At 39.0% G+C, this 18,381-nt stretch overlaps 1 protein-coding gene across 9 annotated transcripts in view; it reads left to right on the top strand.

Annotated features, from left to right (window-relative positions):
* Positions 1-18,381, top strand: part of PLCB1 (phospholipase C beta 1) — a 642,089-nt gene that overhangs the window by 459,753 nt on the left and 163,955 nt on the right. For all 9 annotated transcript variants that reach the window (XM_054696419.1, XM_054696426.1, XM_054696440.1 and 6 more), the window contains one exon: positions 11,389-11,535. In XM_054696419.1, coding sequence (XP_054552394.1) covers positions 11,389-11,535 — 147 coding nt within the window. The remainder of the gene's footprint in view (positions 1-11,388; positions 11,536-18,381) is intronic.

Genomic DNA, 18,381 nt, shown 5'->3' with positions numbered 1-18,381 from the left:
ACCCTGCCTCATGAAAGTTAAAATCTTGTAGGAGGAGACCAAAACTAGGAACAGTATAAAATGAAAGAAGTGATAAATGCCTTGGAGAAATATAAAGTAGAATAGGATATAGGAGTGTTAGCTACTTATGTGGGGTAAGATGACTTGGAAAGTCTTTTTATTATCTGCTGAATGAATGAAGTCAAGTGGTACATATCCCATGAATGGGAGGTTGGACCAACACCAGGGCTGTTGAACAACTCACCCTTTTGGTACTGAGAAAACCTAATACCAGTTTAACTCAGTCATTACTAACTTAGAAACTCAGTACACTGACAGCTTCTTATATGTACTACCTTAGTTGTTCTACAAAAATGTATGGTGAGGTAGACAAGAGAAGGCAAAGGATCTAAGAAACTTCACACCAATAGGTATCTGAGACCTCAGGGTGCTTCTGTGACTCTGACTACATCATCCCTGGGAAAAGATGTAGCAAGGAAAAACCTGAAAGATGAATATCTATATAGTGCCATCTGTGTTGAGGAATTACTTACTGCATATTCTACAGTAGAAAGATATAAACAGAAGGAAACCCATGATAAATCCCTAACCAGTAAAAGCAGACCTGTGAAAAACCTTTAGTTCCTCCATCTGATTTCATTTTACCTGAAAATGCTAGATCAAAGAATGAAGCGTATGAAATCTGACTTTTTAAATTTAATCATCAAAAATTCTGCATTCTGGTGTAGTAGAAAAATTATGGAACACCAGGACAAATATAACAGACTGAATATATCCACCTAATCAAACTCTGTGGAAGCCATACTAAAATTGCATTAAGAGAGAGTATTTTTAAGACATAATTTGGCAAGGGTGGGGATAATAAAACTAGAAATACCCTTAAATAATTTTGGCAGCCACCTGTATGTTTACAGCTATAACAGTTTAGAGAAAACTGGTATTAGATCTGTGGTTTGAAAACCAACTTGAGATATACTCTGAAAAATTTGAAAGTCACAGAAATTGATGGTATTAGGTTTCTCTGGAAGTGGGTTTAGAGGTAAGGCCTAACATAAGAAGGATTCGCTGAACGAGTTCGATCCCTAGTCAGGGAGCTAACCCACGTGGCACAGCAGACCTCTCCTGTCTCACTTGCTGTTCCCCTCAGCAGTGTATTTCAGTTGATCTCTCTGTTCTGCTCCCCACTCTGTCTCTAGGGAATCCTTTCATCCTCCTTCACTTCTGGCCTTCACCCCAACTCTTGTATGCATATAAATAAAATAAATCTTAAAAAAAAAAAAAAGGATTGGCTGACAGCTATTTAAAGAATAGTCAGAACTCCAACCTGGGAGATGATTAACAGCTTATTCTATAGAGATAAGAAAATATAGGGTCTTGAGGATGACACAATCCCTGGTGAAAACAGGGCTACAACTTTGACAGCAAGGAGATAAAGTGATCATTAACATACCTAGTGCTGAGACATCCAGCCTTCTTCCCCATTTGGCCCTAGAATGCTGGTATACATGCATGTATGAATGTATGTATGCATGTATGTATGTATGTATATATATATAATAGTTTTAGAAAGATAACAGAACATACGATACTGCTGAAAAAGATAATAAAAATTTAATATAGTGTCAATTTAATATGACCAAATAAGATTCCAGAAAGACACAACAGAGGAAATCATCATGAAGATAATTCATGATCTTTTTCCAAATGGAAGGATAATTAATAGCTTTTATACTGAAAGAGCTCAAAGAACACCCAACACAGGGTATAAAAATAAACCTATGGTAAAGCACATCATTTTGAAATTTCAAGAAACTGAGATTAAGTAAGATGCTGTAAATTTCCAGAGAGACAAAATAAGCAGCAACAATTATTTTAAAAAGTTTACATGATCTGTTTTTAGTATGATGAATCAGTAAGTCTTCAAATCTCTTAATAGCTACAGTAGGAGCTTAAAGACTATGAAACACATTTTCCTACAAAAATCTAAAAGGAAAAGATTTCCAATATAGAATATTATAGCCACATAAGCTATCAAATATAGAATATTATAGCCACATAAGCTATCAAGATATTCCAGTGTCATGAAGCTCATTTTAGATGTACAAGGCTTAAAAACTTAGCAATCATGAGCCCTATCTTAGAAACCTGCTGAGAGATATGATCCCACTAAAAAGAAAAAGCTAACCATCGAAGAGAAATACATGCCATACCAAAAATAAGAGTTTCAACAAAGAAGTGAAAGAAGTGGAAACTGATTAGTCTATATCAGAGCAGGTCACTTTTCAAGTAAATAAAACTATTTAACATATTATAAAGAGGTTCAGAAAGCTAGTGAAAAGTTTGTGGTTAAATTATAGATAGATATATGCAAAGAAATTAAGCAAGTGAAAAAATAGGACAATTACTGGCTATAGAGAAAATTTAAAAATTGAACTTAAAAAGAAAAATAATTTAAGGAAATATGGTCACTAAAATATAAATATAATATATAGATAGGATTTAATGTACTCTTCCTTTTATCAAGCCATTGCTGTCAAGATCATAACATAACTGACTCTGAAAAGTGATGCATCTAGTAGCAATGTATTCATTTAAGTAAAGGAATTTAACAAATAAGAAAAGAAAAATAATCACCAACTTACCCAGTCTAGAACAGAATACATAGTCATGATAATATAAGCATTAATATAAGTAAATTATGATTGAATGCTGATCTAACTAAATTATAAACATCCCAGAAGGATGGGAAGTATGTATATATGTACTCTGGGGTAAAAGAAGAAAGGGTATATCTTTATTATCCATGGTGGGAATTAAAACAATAGCAATACAAGCACATTCTTTTGAGATATAGACTGTAAAAAGCTTCAGTTAAAAGGGGTAGAACCATTTCCTTCTAATCAAGGAGAAATGAAGTTCTAGGTGGCAGCTGTAGTACTAGTTCCAAATACAGAAAATTGCCCCAGCCAGTCAGTTCTGGATTGTACTGTTTTACTCCTAATCATCTCCTGCAGTAGTAGCTGTGCATTAAGAGCACATCTCTTCATGGTGGATTCTTAACAGCATCTTGATCACTCCACCCACTAGTAACACTCAGCTCCTTCTGACTCCTTCCTTCCAAATTCAGCCTACAGCAATTAGAACTGGACAACTTTCCTCCATCTTCTGCAAACCTGGGAAGCAGAAAGATGAAAGAGAAACTGGGCAGAGTGGACCAAAATAGTTGGTCTTCTCTGATAAATCCTGAAATTCATATCCTCCGAAAGCTAGAAGGCTATATTTGAGCAGCATAAAGTTGATATGTTTGTCTTCTGGTGTGTGCAATATGCAGACTCCAAACTCCTTTACTACATGGGCATTAGGACACTAGAATAAATGAACAGAAACCTGAATTGCATGTCAAAAGTCATGAAGAAGGAATTTTATGTGTTCTGGGTTTTATCAGAGGTTAGAAGTTTAAGGAACATATCCATTGTTCTCAACCCCTGACGCTGAGAATTGGTCCATCCATAACTACCAACAAGGAATGCCTTAGTTTTTTTTCCAGAGTGCCTTTTTCTGTACACAGATCCTCTTCATTCTTAGATGGTCTTGAAGTATATAGGCTGACTCCTGGTTAAAGAAGGCTTTGGAGCAACTGGTACCCCAGTAAATATTCAAGGGTCTTTGCATGCACTTATAAGCATGACATATATCCAGCCAAGCATCAGTGAAACACCCCATGGTTTCCATCCCTTTGAAGCATCACAGTAGAACATGTCAGCCTAACATGTTCAGGAGAGCCACATGGAGCTTCCATCATTATCAACCTCAGGGAGGGAGAGAGAGAACAGGAGGCAGAGACACGATTGCTGCCTCTGGCATTTGTGCAAAGCTATGTGGCATTTGAGAGTTTCTTTGCAACAAAGACACTGCTGAAGATTGGCTTGGCATATAAATGTCCACTGAGGACCTTCACTTTGTCATCTGCTTTCCTCTTGTGTCTCTTTGAAGATTTTTCCTCCCCATTAAAGTGAGGTATTTTCAATTTTGTAGCACCAGTTTCCTTTTTTATTGAATACCAGAACTTCTTTTGAATGTAAGCTTCATAGAGCAATGTTTTTTCCATCTTTGAGGAAGTTATAGTGTTCCTGTTTGGTATATGTGCTGTCGAAGCAAACACAATATAGTGTTCCTGTTTGGACCCTAAGTGGTTCATACTGTGTATGTGTCTGTGTGTGTGTGTGTTTGTCTATACACACTCTTATAAAGATCTTTAGGTGCTATTATATGAATGACATGTACAATTGAAAGTATACCAATCTTTTATTAAGGAAAGTGTAAGGGGCTTTATCTGTAGCCTTTGCCTAATGGCCTTATTCTTCTAAACTTTACTCTCTTCCTGGTGATTTTATTTCAGAAAATTATAGCATTGTATTTAATTGTGGTTTAATGTTTCACAATCCATGCTAATATGGAATTTTGTTTTAATTTAGCCATTAATCATCCATAACATGTTAAGCCACTTGAATTCATAGACTTCTAGAGCTAAAAGAGACTTAAGAGTCGGTATAATTTATTCATCCAGTGGTTGAGGAATTTGTCACCGATCAGTTAAAGTGCTGACAGAATTGGAAGGGAGATTTCTTGTGCTGCTAGTAATCTATTTAGGAAAGCAGTTTTCTCTACTCCTCAAGGTTTTTCATTCTTCTCTGCTCCTCAGTGGACCAGAAAAAAAAAATTGTAAGCAGTTTTGCAAAAAAGGTGCAAGGTTGATGGAAACGGACTGATGCATTTAAGTCAGCAGCACAGCAAATATTTCAGCTGTAGTTTATATACAACAAAGATTCTGTTTTCCATCTCAAACCCTTCACTAGTCAGAACTATTTTTTTAGGACAAACATCTGCATATTTACAAATGAATTCTGACCCTTTAGTTGCCACCTTGTAAATGACAAATGGACCACTCCTTACTTATCCTTACATTTTCATTTGTTTTTCTTGACTTTAACATTAGTCATAGGATGTATCAAAAATCTTGGGTGTTTGTTTAGTTAGCAAAGCAAAGGTATGGGGTTGAAAAGTTGTTCCCAGAACTCTGCTTGTCTGTAATTTGCAGTCATATTCTGAACTGCCCTTCAAATTCACTCATTGTTCTTGTTCAAAGTTAGGTAAATTTCTTCTCTGAGGATTTTTTATTTAATATAATCATGTAATCCTCACAGACTCTGATTCACCTAATTTTTGTATGTGTGTGTGTGTGTTTTTATCAATTCTGTTTTTACCAGAATCTTACTCAACACAAGTTTCCAGAAGGCACTAGAGGCAACAAATGGAATTGATACTAAAGTTAAAATCAATCATTGTTGCCATGTTGGCATATGCTTAGTTTTCATTGTTTTTAGAAGTTGCTAATCAGACTAAATAAATAATATTCATTTCTGCGGGCACAAACTAACACCCTCAAGGTAAAATTCAGCACCAAAAATATGGTACACTTGGTCATACAATATATTACTTCTGCCATTTTCATACCTATGAAAGTATACATTTGCAAGTTTTGTGCACTCCGTAGCTCCTGGATATTCACATTATCCCAACTTCAAAGAGCTTATTAATGCATAGCAAATTGCTATGAGGTTACATTTCGTCTCTTTACTAGCCCCTACAGACCCTTGTGCTCACTGCCTGTCCTCTAAGGAATAACTGTAGTTAGAGATTAAGTTGTATGAAATTGTCATTTGCATAAGTTAAAAAAGCCAAATATTAGCAATTTCACATTATTCAATCCAATCAGATAAAGAAATCAAACAAAATTATGCAATCCTGGTGCTCTTTCCTAATCAGTTTATTTTCCATTTTGAATCACTAATTATTGAAAAGGAATGTTGCTTTAAAACCTACTATACAGGGCCTCCCCTGTGGCGCAGCTGTTGAGCGCTGGGTTGAGAAACTGCCCGCAGCCTCTGCAGTGCCGGTTCGATCCCTGGCTGCTCCCCGGCCACCGGAGGAGGGTCCCACATGACGCACAGACCTCTCCTGCCACCCGCTGCTCCCCTCAGCAGTGTACTTCGGTCCTTCTGCCTGTTCTGCTCCCTGCTCTGGCTCTGGTGAATTCTCTCACCCTCCCACGCTTCTGACTGTACCCAGTGCTTGTATAAATAAATAAATAAATCTTTGAAAAAAAAAAAAAACCTACTATACAGGATTATTTTCTTTCTTTTTGTTGAGTCTCATCAGCTCTTTGTAGATTTTTGTGATCAGTCCTTTATCATTAGTGTTGTGTGCAAAAATTTTCTCCCAGTCGGTGGGGTTTCTCTTTGTTTTGGTTACTGTCTCTTTTGCTGGGCAGAAGCTCTTTAATTTGATGTAGTCCCAGCTGTTGATCTTTGCCTTCACTATCACTGCTTTGGGCGATGTGTCTGTAAAGATGTCTTTGAGGTGCATGTCATGTAGTGTTTCGCCTATATTTTCTTCTATGTATTTTATGGTTTTAGGTCTTATGTCTAGTTCTTTAATCCATTTTGAGTTAGTTTTTGTGCATGGTGTGAGGTAGTAGTCAAGCTTCATTCTTTTGCATGTAGCGACCCAGTTTTCCCAGCACCATCTATTCAACAACCTTTCTTTGCTCCAGTGCATATTCTTTGCTCCTTTGTCAAATATTAGTTGACCATAAATCTGTGGGTTTATTTCTGGATTTTCTATTTGATTCCATTGGTCTGTTTGTCTGTTCTTGTTCCAATACCATGCCAGAAGAGCTAAAAAGAAACTTCTCTGAAGAGGAAATGCAAATGGCCAATAGGCATATGAAAAAATGGTCAACATCACTTGTAATCAGGGAAATGCAAATCAAAAACTACAATGAGATACCATCTCACACCAGAGAGAATGGCACATATTAAAAAAACTAGCAACAACAAATGTTGGTGAGGTTGTGGAGAAAAAGAAACTCTCCTGCACTGCTGGTGGGAGTGCAAACTGGTCCAACCACTATGGAGAGCTATGTGGAGATTTCTTGAACTACTAAACATAGAGCTTCCATATGATCCAGGAATTCCACTCCTAGGTATTTACCCAGATGACACAGAAACAGTAATTCCAAAGGGCACCTGCACCCCTATGTTTATAGCAGCACTGTTTACAATAGCTAAGCTATGGAAGCAACCCAAATGCCCAAAAACAGATGACTGGAGCAAGAAGATGTGGTACATATACACCATGGAATATTACTCAGCATTCAAAAAAGATAAACACATGCAGTTTGCAGCAACATGGATAGAGCTAGGAGGGATCATGCTCAGCGAAACAAGTCAGAAAGAAAAAGAAAAGTACCGGATGGTCTCACTCATAGCAGGGATTTAGAAAACCTAAATAAGAGACCAGGAAAAAGACTAATCAATACAAAGTAAAAATCAACATCAACAAGCAACTATAAACCAGAGACCCACTATGGGGGGCTGGGGGGGCAGGGAAAGAAAGGACTAGAGTCAAAATAAGGGGGAAGGTGCAATTGTATGGGGAATATAACCAAAATGAAAATGCATACATTGTGCAAAGATGAAAAAAGATGTAAGAATTATATAAAATAAAATATTTAAATAAAAAATGAAAATTAATATTAAATAAATAAATAAATAAATAAAACCTACTATACATAGAGCATTGTGGTAAATTCCAGGAATGAAAAAGACATAAATACACCCTGCTTTGGAGGCGCTCACAGCTGGTTTTCAAGTGTGACTTGTATTTGCTGTGAGCTTATGAGCTCTTTTTTTTTTTTTTTTTTTTAAGATTTATGTATTTATGCACGCAAGAGCTTGGGCACAGGCCAGAGATGGGGGGGGCGGTGAGACGACCCACCAGAGACAGAGTAGGGAACAGAACAGACAGACTGACCAAAACACACTGCTGAGGGGAGCAGCAGGCGAGACAGGAGAGGTCTGCCTCACCATGTGAGGTGCTCCCTGGCCAGCCAGGGCCCGAACTCGTGCTGCAGAGGCTGTGAACTGCCTCACTGTGCAACACTCAACCCCCTGCGCCACCAGGGAGGCCCTTATGAGCTCTCTGAAGTCAAAGGCTGTACTTTAATTTTCTGTGCATTTATCACATAGTAGATGCTCAGTAAATCTTTGTTAATTTTGTGGAAAATAAGGAAAGAAGGAACATGAATAAGAAGACTAATTTGACTAATTTGAGAAGAACCTAATAAGGAAAACTTGTCACAGGAAAAAGGGAAGACTGTGAAGAAGTTAGTTTTTTTCTTTCTAATTTACCTCCAAATTTTCTACACCAAAGTATTTTTTTTTTTAAGATTTATACATTTATACAAGCACTGGGTACAGTCAGAAGCGCGGGAGGGTGAGAGAATTCACCAGAGCCAGAGCGGGGAACAGAGCAGGCAGAAGGACCGAAGTACACTGCTGAGGGGAGCAGCGGGCGGCAGGAGAGGTCTCCGCGCCGTGTGGTACCCGCCTCCTGAGGCTGGGGAGCAGCCGGGGATCGAACCTTCACTGCAGAGGCTGCGGGCAGCTTCGCAACCCAGCGCTCAACCGCTGTGCCACCGGGGAGGCCCTACACCAAAGTATTTTTAAACTCATGTGTTCAAATAGTTCTAATTCTAATGGATATTGAGTTTGGTTTGCTTGCAAAAATTGAAACCAGTCTGCTATAATAAATGTATTCCACCATAAATAAAATTTTAAAGAAATACTTCAGTCAACAAACAACTAAATTGTTCTCATCAATGAACACATGATCTCTTTGTTAGGTGAAGGTTATTTTAAAGTATAAACTATTTATTAAAAATTGGTCACGGGCCTCCCCGGCCCTTGGCGCAGCGGTTGAGCGCTTCATTGCGCTGCAGCACAGATCCACGGCAGCTGGGCGAGCGCCCCACATGGCGTGCAGACCTCTCCTGCCACCCGCTGCTCCCCTCAGCAGTGTACCTCTGTTCTTCTGCCTATTCTGCTCCATACTCTGGCTCTGGTGAATTTTCTCACCCTCCCACACTTCTCACTGTACCCGGTGCTTGTATAAATAATAAATCTTTAAAAATAAATAAATAAATATATAAATAAATAAAAATTGGTCACACAGCATGGCAAATGAAAACTTTAATGTTGTATTTCTCATTCCTAATGCTTACTATAGATCTTAGCAATTCTTCCTTTTATCATTTTTAAGATTATTAAGGTACGTGTTCAAGTTGATTTTAAGGTATTTACAGTACAATAGTTCCTATTTAAAAGTTTCTTGAAAAAATATAATTTTTAAAGATTTTACTTAGTTATTTTTGCATGGGAGAACTGGGGTGCAAGTCAGAGGTGCAGGAGGGTAAAAGGATTCACCAGAGACAGACTGGGGAGCAGAACAGAAGTATTTACTGAAATATACTGCTAAGGGGAGAGCAGCAGGCAAGAGAGAGAGGTCTGCTGCACCATATGTGGGTTAGCTCCCTGGCCAGGGATCAAACTCAGGCCTTCATGGTGGGCCTTCATGGTGGTAGCACTGAGATTTAACCCCTAGCTCACCAGGAGACCGGAAAAAGATATTTCTTTGTAAAACTCATCTCCTTCATCAAGAGCCAATCACCAAATTTCTTTTTTTCTATTTATTTTTGTAAAGTATTAAAGGTGATTTAGCCATAATAGTTCTAGAATCTGGAAAAATACTCATTTTGAGAATTTTATAGAGTAACACTGTGACAAATAGTCTGTACTAGCCTTGCCATTTAAAGATACACATCTTTTACTGTTCAAGAATAAAAATGCCCACATTAACAAAATTTAGAATTATTAGGTATAATACTTTTGACCTATGAGTTTGATGTAGGGGTGAAAAGAAGGAAAACCATAGGTAAAAGAGTAAATTGCTAGAACTTTAACAGAAAACAAATTGGTTATGTGCACTAAGACCCTCAAATAATACTTAGTCATGTTAAGGTTTTATATATGTGAGTTTATAAAACATAAATACTATTTTTATATAATATAGGTAAACATTTATCTGTATATTCAATGGTCAAAATATATTTTCATTCATACTAAGGAGGTCACAAATCATATATTCATACACAGCCATGACTGCATCTTCATAAAACAATCACGGACACTTTTTTTTTTTCCTGGAACTGCACATACCAGGATTTTAACAGAAGTTACCTCTGAAAGAGGAGTCAGACATGTTCATAAAAGGTTTTATTTTTCCTCTTTGCTCATCTCATTTGTGCATTTTTCTTCAGTGAATAAAAGTCACATTTAAAGCAGTACAAAAATTTCAACAAGGAAAAATGAATTGTTACCATCCAACATGTACTGAAAAGGTCTTTATTGCCCACAGATCCACAAATGGTGCTTGTGTGTTGTGTGTGTGTGTGTCCATTTCTGTGTCTGTGTATGATTATTAAGACTGAGAAATATACTGTGATGATGGGCAAAAATAATTCAGCTGTCCATCTCTGTGTAATCTAAAAGATTACTATAGCAAATAATTATCTCAATACGTAGCATTAGTCACTTCAGAAAAATTACAACAAAAGAAAAAATTCTAAATATAATCCTAGTAATCTAAAGTGTGAGTCATATTTCTTCCATTGGAAATAAAGTCATTCTATGTATGAAATGGAAAGATGTTTTTATGAACATTTGATTCTTCTTCCTTAGAGAGACTTATTTGTGATCATCTTATTATTTATCGCAAAGAAAACGCTCAGTGAATAACGTGCTTAATATAGAAGGAATATATATATTTGTAATGGAAAATTACCCCTAATTCTAGCATATAGAGATAAGCATTTATAACATCTTGGTGGTCTTCTGTAGAATTTATAACCATTATTATATTTAAAAGTAGGTTGGGGAGGTCTCCCTGGTGTTGAAGGGATTAAAGTCTCTGCTGCTGGCAAGTGATAGCCAGACACTGCAGCATGAGTTCGATCTCTGGGCAGGGAGTTAACCCACATGGTGCAGCAAACCTCTCCTGTCTCACCCCCTGCTCCTTTCAGCAGTGTATTTCAGTAGATCCACCTTTTCTACTTCCCACTCTGTCTCTGGTGAATCTTCTCACCCGTCCTCACCTCTGATCTACAACCCAGTTCTTGTATGCATAAATAAATAAAAATAAACCTTTAAAAAAAGTACGTTGGTGTTTGGGTGTTTAACTCCTTTGGATGTCAGTGAGGTTCATGTTACTAAGTTTTCTTCTGTGATATTTGTGGCATTTGCAGATAACCTGCAGTGAAGTAGCATGATTCTAAAGTACTGCTTATCCATGTTAAAATGCAACTGTAGCTAATGTCTTCTACCCTAAATGCTGCCAGAGTTCTCTGGGGGAAAAAAATTGAATTCATATGATACCAGCAACCTACCAAAGAATACATTCACATTCTTTTTAACTTTTCATTCCCTCCAGGACAGATATCAGTGGATGGATTTATGCGCTATCTGAGTGGAGAAGAAAACGGAGTCGTTTCACCTGAGAAACTGGATTTGAATGAAGATATGTCTCAGCCCCTTTCTCACTATTTCATTAATTCCTCACACAACACCTACCTCACAGGTATAACGTTCACTTCTTCATATTTTCTTTTCTGTGAAATGCTTCTGAGAACTAGATTCCCAAACTGAAAGTTCCAACCATAGGTGGTCATGTCCTCATGTTTATGAAACTGTATCTTTTCTTCACAACATATATCTTTAAGCTGTAAAGTCTTTTAAAATTTATCCAGGTCTGGTTTCTTCAGACCAATGGAATTTTTGTGTTACTGAATTCATTCTTTGATGAATCTGAAACCCTTTCAAATCCATCTTAGCTCCAAACTCTGCTCATCTTCAGGAAAGTTCTGAAGCCCTTAATAATGTCTGCACAAGGCAAACTGCTAATTTTGCTCAAGATAGAACAAGGCTTTAGATACATAAGGTTGACCTGACAACCTATAATTTGTTGTAAATACTATAATAAAGGAAATGGAAGTAACATATTCCCTAATTTGATCTTAAATTGAGCATTGCCATGGTTTTAGTAGATCATAAATAGAAAATATTAAAACATATATGCATACATATATGCACAGATATATCAATCCAACATAATTTAGAATTTAAAATTTTAATAAATTCAGCATTTAATTATCTGAAAATGTTTTTATAATCAAAATGCATTTGTTCTAGAATACTTTTTCTGTGGCAGATCTTTAATTATCAACCTTGAAAATTTTTTTGTAGGGACCTTCCTGGTGGCCTAGGGGTTAAGTCTCAGCACTACCATCTCTGTGGTAGTGCTCTGTGCCCTAATCCAGGGCATAGCAGACCTCTCCTGTCTTGCCTGCTGCTCCCCTCAGCAATGTATTTCAATAGATCCTCCTGTTCAGCTCCCCACTCTGTCTCTGGTGAATCCTCTCCCTCAACCCCCACACCTCTGGCCTACACCCCAGTTCTTCTATGCATAAATAAATAGATCTTTTTTTAAAAAAAATTGTTTGTAAAAAAATATTAGTTAATTTAAAAAAAATGCTTTAAAATAACCATGCCTTTCTCCTGCTCCACATATCCATCATTCAAATGATTGACTGACCTTAAGACCCACAGTACCACCAAAATCTGGGGTTTCATTGGATATCTGAGTTGTAGATGATCACCATGCCTTGGTGTGTCTGTGGCTCATTGTCTAGGACTGTGTGATTGTGTGCCTCAGGGTGGCAATGCTATGCATATGACCACAGGGAGATCCAGGCACTAGATATTTCTGAAGGTGTCCAAGAGAATCCACAGTATTCAGCCATCTGGCAACTAAGCCATTCTTTCTTCCACATTCCTCAAGGAGATCAACCCTCCAGCAAAAATGTACATTGTGTTAATATTGAGCCAAACATTGGCCCTGTGTCCCACACTTAGATGGAAAATAGCTAGGTGAAAAAAAGAGTCTTGGGCAGAGATAATATGTAGCCTCCAGATAGCTGGAATGGACTTCCCCCAGATGATTCCTTTTCATTTCAGACCATCTAGTGAGAATTATATAGCTCCCCTTTTACAATCAGTTGAACTGCAACTTGCTTGCTCTCCATGAAAATTGGGTAGCTCAGGCTACTAGCCATCTATTTAGTTTCAGCTGACATTATTTACTAAGAGAAATTCATGATATATAACTAGATTTACATTTGACTCATCTTAAGCCCTATAATATTGATTTCTTGCAGTATAACAAATCACTTCAAAACTCAGTGGCATAAAAAGCCACCATTTTATTTTGATCCATAGTTTGTATGGCAGGAATTCAGACAGGGCACAAAAGGATGATTTGACTCTGCTCCCTGAGGACTTGGGTTTCAGGTGGAGGGTGAATGTCTGGGGTGACACAACAGCTTGGGTGCTGGGATCATCTGGAGGCTCCCCCATCTACTTGTCTGCCACTTGGGTTGGGAGGATCCAATAGCTGGGCTCAGATATAACTGTCAGCCTAGTTGATAAGACACCTCACCTGTGGCTCCTCACAGCATGGCAGCCCCTAGACAGGTGGATTTTATGGTAAGGAAAAGTTTCCCCAAGAATAAGAAGCTCAATTGACTTTTTGCATGTAGCCTATGAAGTCTTAATACTGTCACTTCTTTCTTGATTTGTCAAAACAGGCACAAACCTACCCAGCTTCAAAGTCGGAAAGGGTGGGAGGGAGTCATAGCTCATAGCTGTCAATGGAAGGATTGTCAGTTTTTTTAATAGTAATTTTTACAATTACTATAGATTTCATAACTTCAAGAGGAGAGTGTTCAGTTGGTCCTCTTCCTGGGATTCAGTTCAGTAGGCCTACTACAAAATTTTCAGAACTCTCACTCAAATTGATGTCTTTGTAAAGAATTATTTTCCTTGTCTAGGGCTCTGAATCTTATTTGGTACCATTGACTTATCTGAAAGTCTGGTGAAGACTATGGAGCCTTCTAAGAATAAAGTTAAAAGCATAAAATGAAGTACATAGGATTAATGAGGAAATGAATTGCATTGAAATATTTTTATAAAATAATAAAAACAATTTTGTAATAAAATAGATATTTCTTAACAAAATTTACAACTAGCCTAAATATTATTTTTGTAATATTTGCAACAATTAGTATATAATATAAAAATATCTGTGATCTCTGATGTTGACAAAGTCAAAGGTTCTACTAATACAACTGTGATCTGTACCTATATTCATAATTGAAAAGAATGCGAACTGTCACATAGAGGTTAAATTTAAAAGGTAGTCTTTTTTCTCTTCCAAGTTCAAGGAGTAAACCTCAAGTAAATAGTCTAAATATTTGACTTGATGGGTTCCAAAGAAATATGAAAAACTTAGGTGGATTCTCACCTTTATCATATACTTAAAACCATAAGGCTTTTAAAAATACATAAATATATGTCCAGTTGGATTTTGGACATTTTAGGTGGTTTCATCTACCCAGAAGTCACAATATGCAGTAATTTTACCAGTAGTCCTTTTAAATCCAAAAATGCCTTCCAATGAATTCACTAGTTTCTATATTGTCTTATAGGAAATGAATCAGCAATATCAAAACAATTGAATGACTACACTAACTGTATAGTCACTTTATTTTCTTTTAGAATATATTTATTTTTTCTTTCTTTACATCTTTATAGATGTCTAGTTTTCAATTTTAGCTGTATTTACTCAACCACAGCCACTATTCTCTTTTCGATGCTTAAATTGTCCCAGCTTTCATCAGTGGGAACATTTTTTAGACTTGCTGTTATGTCCTCTTAACATGACCCAATGATCTTAAAAATGTCCTTGCTTTCTGGCACATAAAGGCCTTCCAGATTCACTTTGTTTTCTTCTCTACCACAAGATAGAGTGACACTTCTCCTCAATGAGCCCTTGTTCCTTTAGTGGGGAAAATATTGCATATGAGTAATGGCACTTTGCACCCTGTGCTATGGAATGTTGCTTCTGAACCATTTCAGTGAACAAAGCAAGAAGAAAAAATATTTTTTTCTCCTAAGAATTGAGCTGACATAAATATTTCCACTTGTATCTTTTAATTAAGATTCATTTTTAAACTATCATTTTTGATTCAGGTAACAGTTTACAAAACTATGTATGATTTAGGAGTATAAGTTCACACCTCTTCAGATGTACAGCCACACCATACTCATCATCAAAGCACAAATAATCCTCCAATGCAGTGCACTAAGTTCCTCTGCTCCCCCTACCCCACCTTGTTCACCACCCCACTGTTAGGTTCCCCTAACCGCAATTCTGCAATCATATTTCTAGGGTTTGTTTTGGTTTAATATTGTCTGTTGCTTTGTTTGTTTCTTTATATCCCACATATGAATGATAATATCTGGTATGTGTCTTTCTCCTTCTGTCTTTTTCACCTAGGATAAGCTCCATTCACGTTGTCACAAATGGCAAGATTTCATCTTATATAGCTGAGTAGTATTCTAACGTGTGTGTGTATGTATATAAATATATATGTACATATATATAAATCCATTCTTAATCCATCATCTGAACTTGAGCTCTTAGGTTGTTTCCATGGTTTGGCTACTATAAATAGTACTGCATTCTTCAGATAGATAACCTAAGAGTGGAGTGTCTGAATCAAATTGGAGATGTGAAAAACCTCCCTGTTGCTATTCATAGGGACTGGACCAGTCTGCATTCCCACTAACAGTGCAGGGGGATTTCTTTTTCTCCACATTCTCACCAGCATTTGTTGTTTCTGGTCTTTTTGATATGGGCCATTCTCACAGGTATGATATGGTGCTTCACTCTGGTTTTGATTTGCATTTCCCTAATGATAGTGATGATGAACATTTTATTCTGTGCCTGTTGGTCATCTATATGTCTTCTTTGGGGAAGTGGCTATTTAGCTCTTCTGTCCATCATTTAATTGGGTTATTTTCTTTTTGTTGAGTTGTATGAATTCTTTATAGATCTTGGATATATCAATCCTTCATTGAATGTCTGATGTGCAAATATTTTCTCCCATTTACTAGAGTGTCTTGTCATTTTATTTTTTATTTTTTAAAGGTTTATTTATTTATGCATACAAAAACTGGGGTATAGGCCAGAGGTACGGGGGTAAGAGGATTCACCAGAGGTGGAGTGGAGAGCAAAACAGGCAGATCTACTGAAATATACTGCTGAGGGGAGCAGCAGGCAAGACAGAAGAGGTCTGCTGAGCCATGTGGGTCACCTCCCTGGCTGGGTATCCAACTCAGGCCATAGTGATGATAGCCTAAGACTTAACCCCTAGGCCACCAGGGATGCCCATGTCTTGTCATTTTCATGAAGTTTTCTTTTGCTGTGCAGAAGCTTTTCAGTTTTATATAATCCCATTTGTTAATTTTTTGCTTGTATTTCCTTTCCCTTAACATTAAGACCCCAAAGACATCACAGAATTCAGTGTTTGTAGTGTTTTGCCTGTTTTTTTTTCTGTGTGCTTTATGGTTTCAGGTCTTATATACAACTTTTCAATTATTTGGAGTTCATTTTTGTATTTGGTTTGAGATGTCATTTTAACCCCTATCAAAGATTCAATGGCATTCTTAAAAAAAAAAAAAGCAAAAATTACTGAAACTTATATGGAACCACAAAGACTCAAATGGCCAAAACAGCCTCCTGACCCCTCCACCCAAAAAAAAGTAAAGATGTATGATAATCCCAGACTTCATACTCCACTGCAAAATATAATGATGAAATCAGTATGGTACTGGGATAATAATAGACACATAGATCAATGAAATAGAATTGAGAGCCCAAAACTATAACTACTCTTAAATAGACAAAGTTAATTAATGGCAAATGAGCTGAGAGTGTACATGGAAAAAGGAAAATATCTTCAATAAATAGTGCTGGGAAAACTGGACAGCCATATACAAAAGAACAAAATTAAGACCGGGCGTGCAGGGGAGCGCGTCGCCGGCACCGGCATTTTGCAGCAGGGACCTTTCTTGCTGGAGACTGTGTGAACCCAGCAGAAGGCTCACCGAGGAGACAGAGGTTAAGCTGGGAGGCTTGCCCACACCGGGCACCTTCTAGCCTGCAGTTCCAGCCCAGAGGGGAGCAGCACCCACCGCTGGGGCAGACTGGGCATGCAGGGGAGCTCGTTTCCGCATCGCCATTTTGCAGCAGGGAACCTTTCTTGCTGGAGACTGTGTGAACCCAGCAGAAGGCTCACCAAGGAGACAGAGGTAAGCTGGGAGGCTTGCCCATGCTGGGCGCCTTCTAGCCTGCAGTTCTAGCCCAGAGGGGAGCAGCACCCACCGCTGGGGCAGACCGGGCGTGCAGGGGAGCGCGTCGCCGGCACCGGCATTTTGCAGCAGGGACCCTTCTTGCTGGAGACTGTGTGAACCCAGCAGAAGGCTCACCGAGGAGACAGAGGTTAAGCTGGGAGGCTTGCCCACACCAGGCACCTTCTAGCCTGCAGTTCCAGCCCAGAGGGGAGCAGCACCCACCGCTGGGGCAGACCGGGCGTGCAGGGGAGCTCGTTCCCGCATCGCCATTTTGCAGCAGGGACCTTTCTTGCTGGAGACTGTGTGCACCAGCAGAAGGCTCACCAAGGAGCCAGAGGTAAGCTGGGAGGCTTGCCCATGCTGGGCGCCTTCTAGCCTGCAGTTCCAGCCCAGAGGGGAGCAGCACCCACCGCTGGGGCAGACCAGGCATGCAGGGGAGCGCGTCGCCGGCACCGGCATTTTGCAGCAGGGACCCTTCTTGCTGGAGACTGTGTGAACCCAGCAGAAGGCTCACCGAGGAGACAGAGGTTAAGCTGGGAGGCTTGCCCACACCAGGCACCTTCTAGCCTGCAGTTCCAGCCCAGAGGGGAGCAGCACCCACCGCTGGGGCAGACTGGGCGTGCAGGGGAGCTCGTTTCCACATCGCCACTTTACAGCAGGGACCTTTCTTGCTGGAGACTGTGTGAACCCAGCAGAAGGCTCACCAAGGAGACAGAGGTAAGCTGGGAGGCTTGCCCATGCTGGGCGCCTTCTAGCCTGCAGTTCTAGCCCAGAGGGGAGCAGCACCCACCGCTGGGGCAGACCGGGCGTGCAGGGGAGCGCGTCCCCGGCTCTGGCATTTTGCAGCAGGGACCCTTCTTGCTGGAGACTGTGTGAACCCAGCAGAAGGCTCACCGAGGAGACAGAGCAGGGACCTGTCTTTGCTGGAGACTTGTGAACCCAGCAGAAGTTCCCCAGAGGAGCCAGTGGTGAGCTGGGAAGGTCGCCCAAGATGCCGGCCAGTACCAGCAACACAGTGTCACAAGGAATACGGCAAATTAGAAAACAGGCAGTAGGGAGTAGAAAAACAACATGCAACCCAGCAACTCCTCAGCAAAATAGCACACCACAAAAAGACAACCATCTACCAGATTGCAACGACAGTAACTTGGAAGAACTTCTGAGCCTTCCA

Source organism: Talpa occidentalis, unplaced genomic scaffold (genome assembly GCF_014898055.3).
Source record: "Talpa occidentalis isolate TD23 unplaced genomic scaffold, MPIMG_talOcc4v2.1 talOcc4.10, whole genome shotgun sequence".
Lineage (NCBI taxonomy): Eukaryota > Metazoa > Chordata > Mammalia > Eulipotyphla > Talpidae > Talpa > Talpa occidentalis.
The sequence above is the reverse complement of the archived record's forward strand: the minus strand, read 5'-3'. Positions and strand labels throughout refer to the sequence as shown.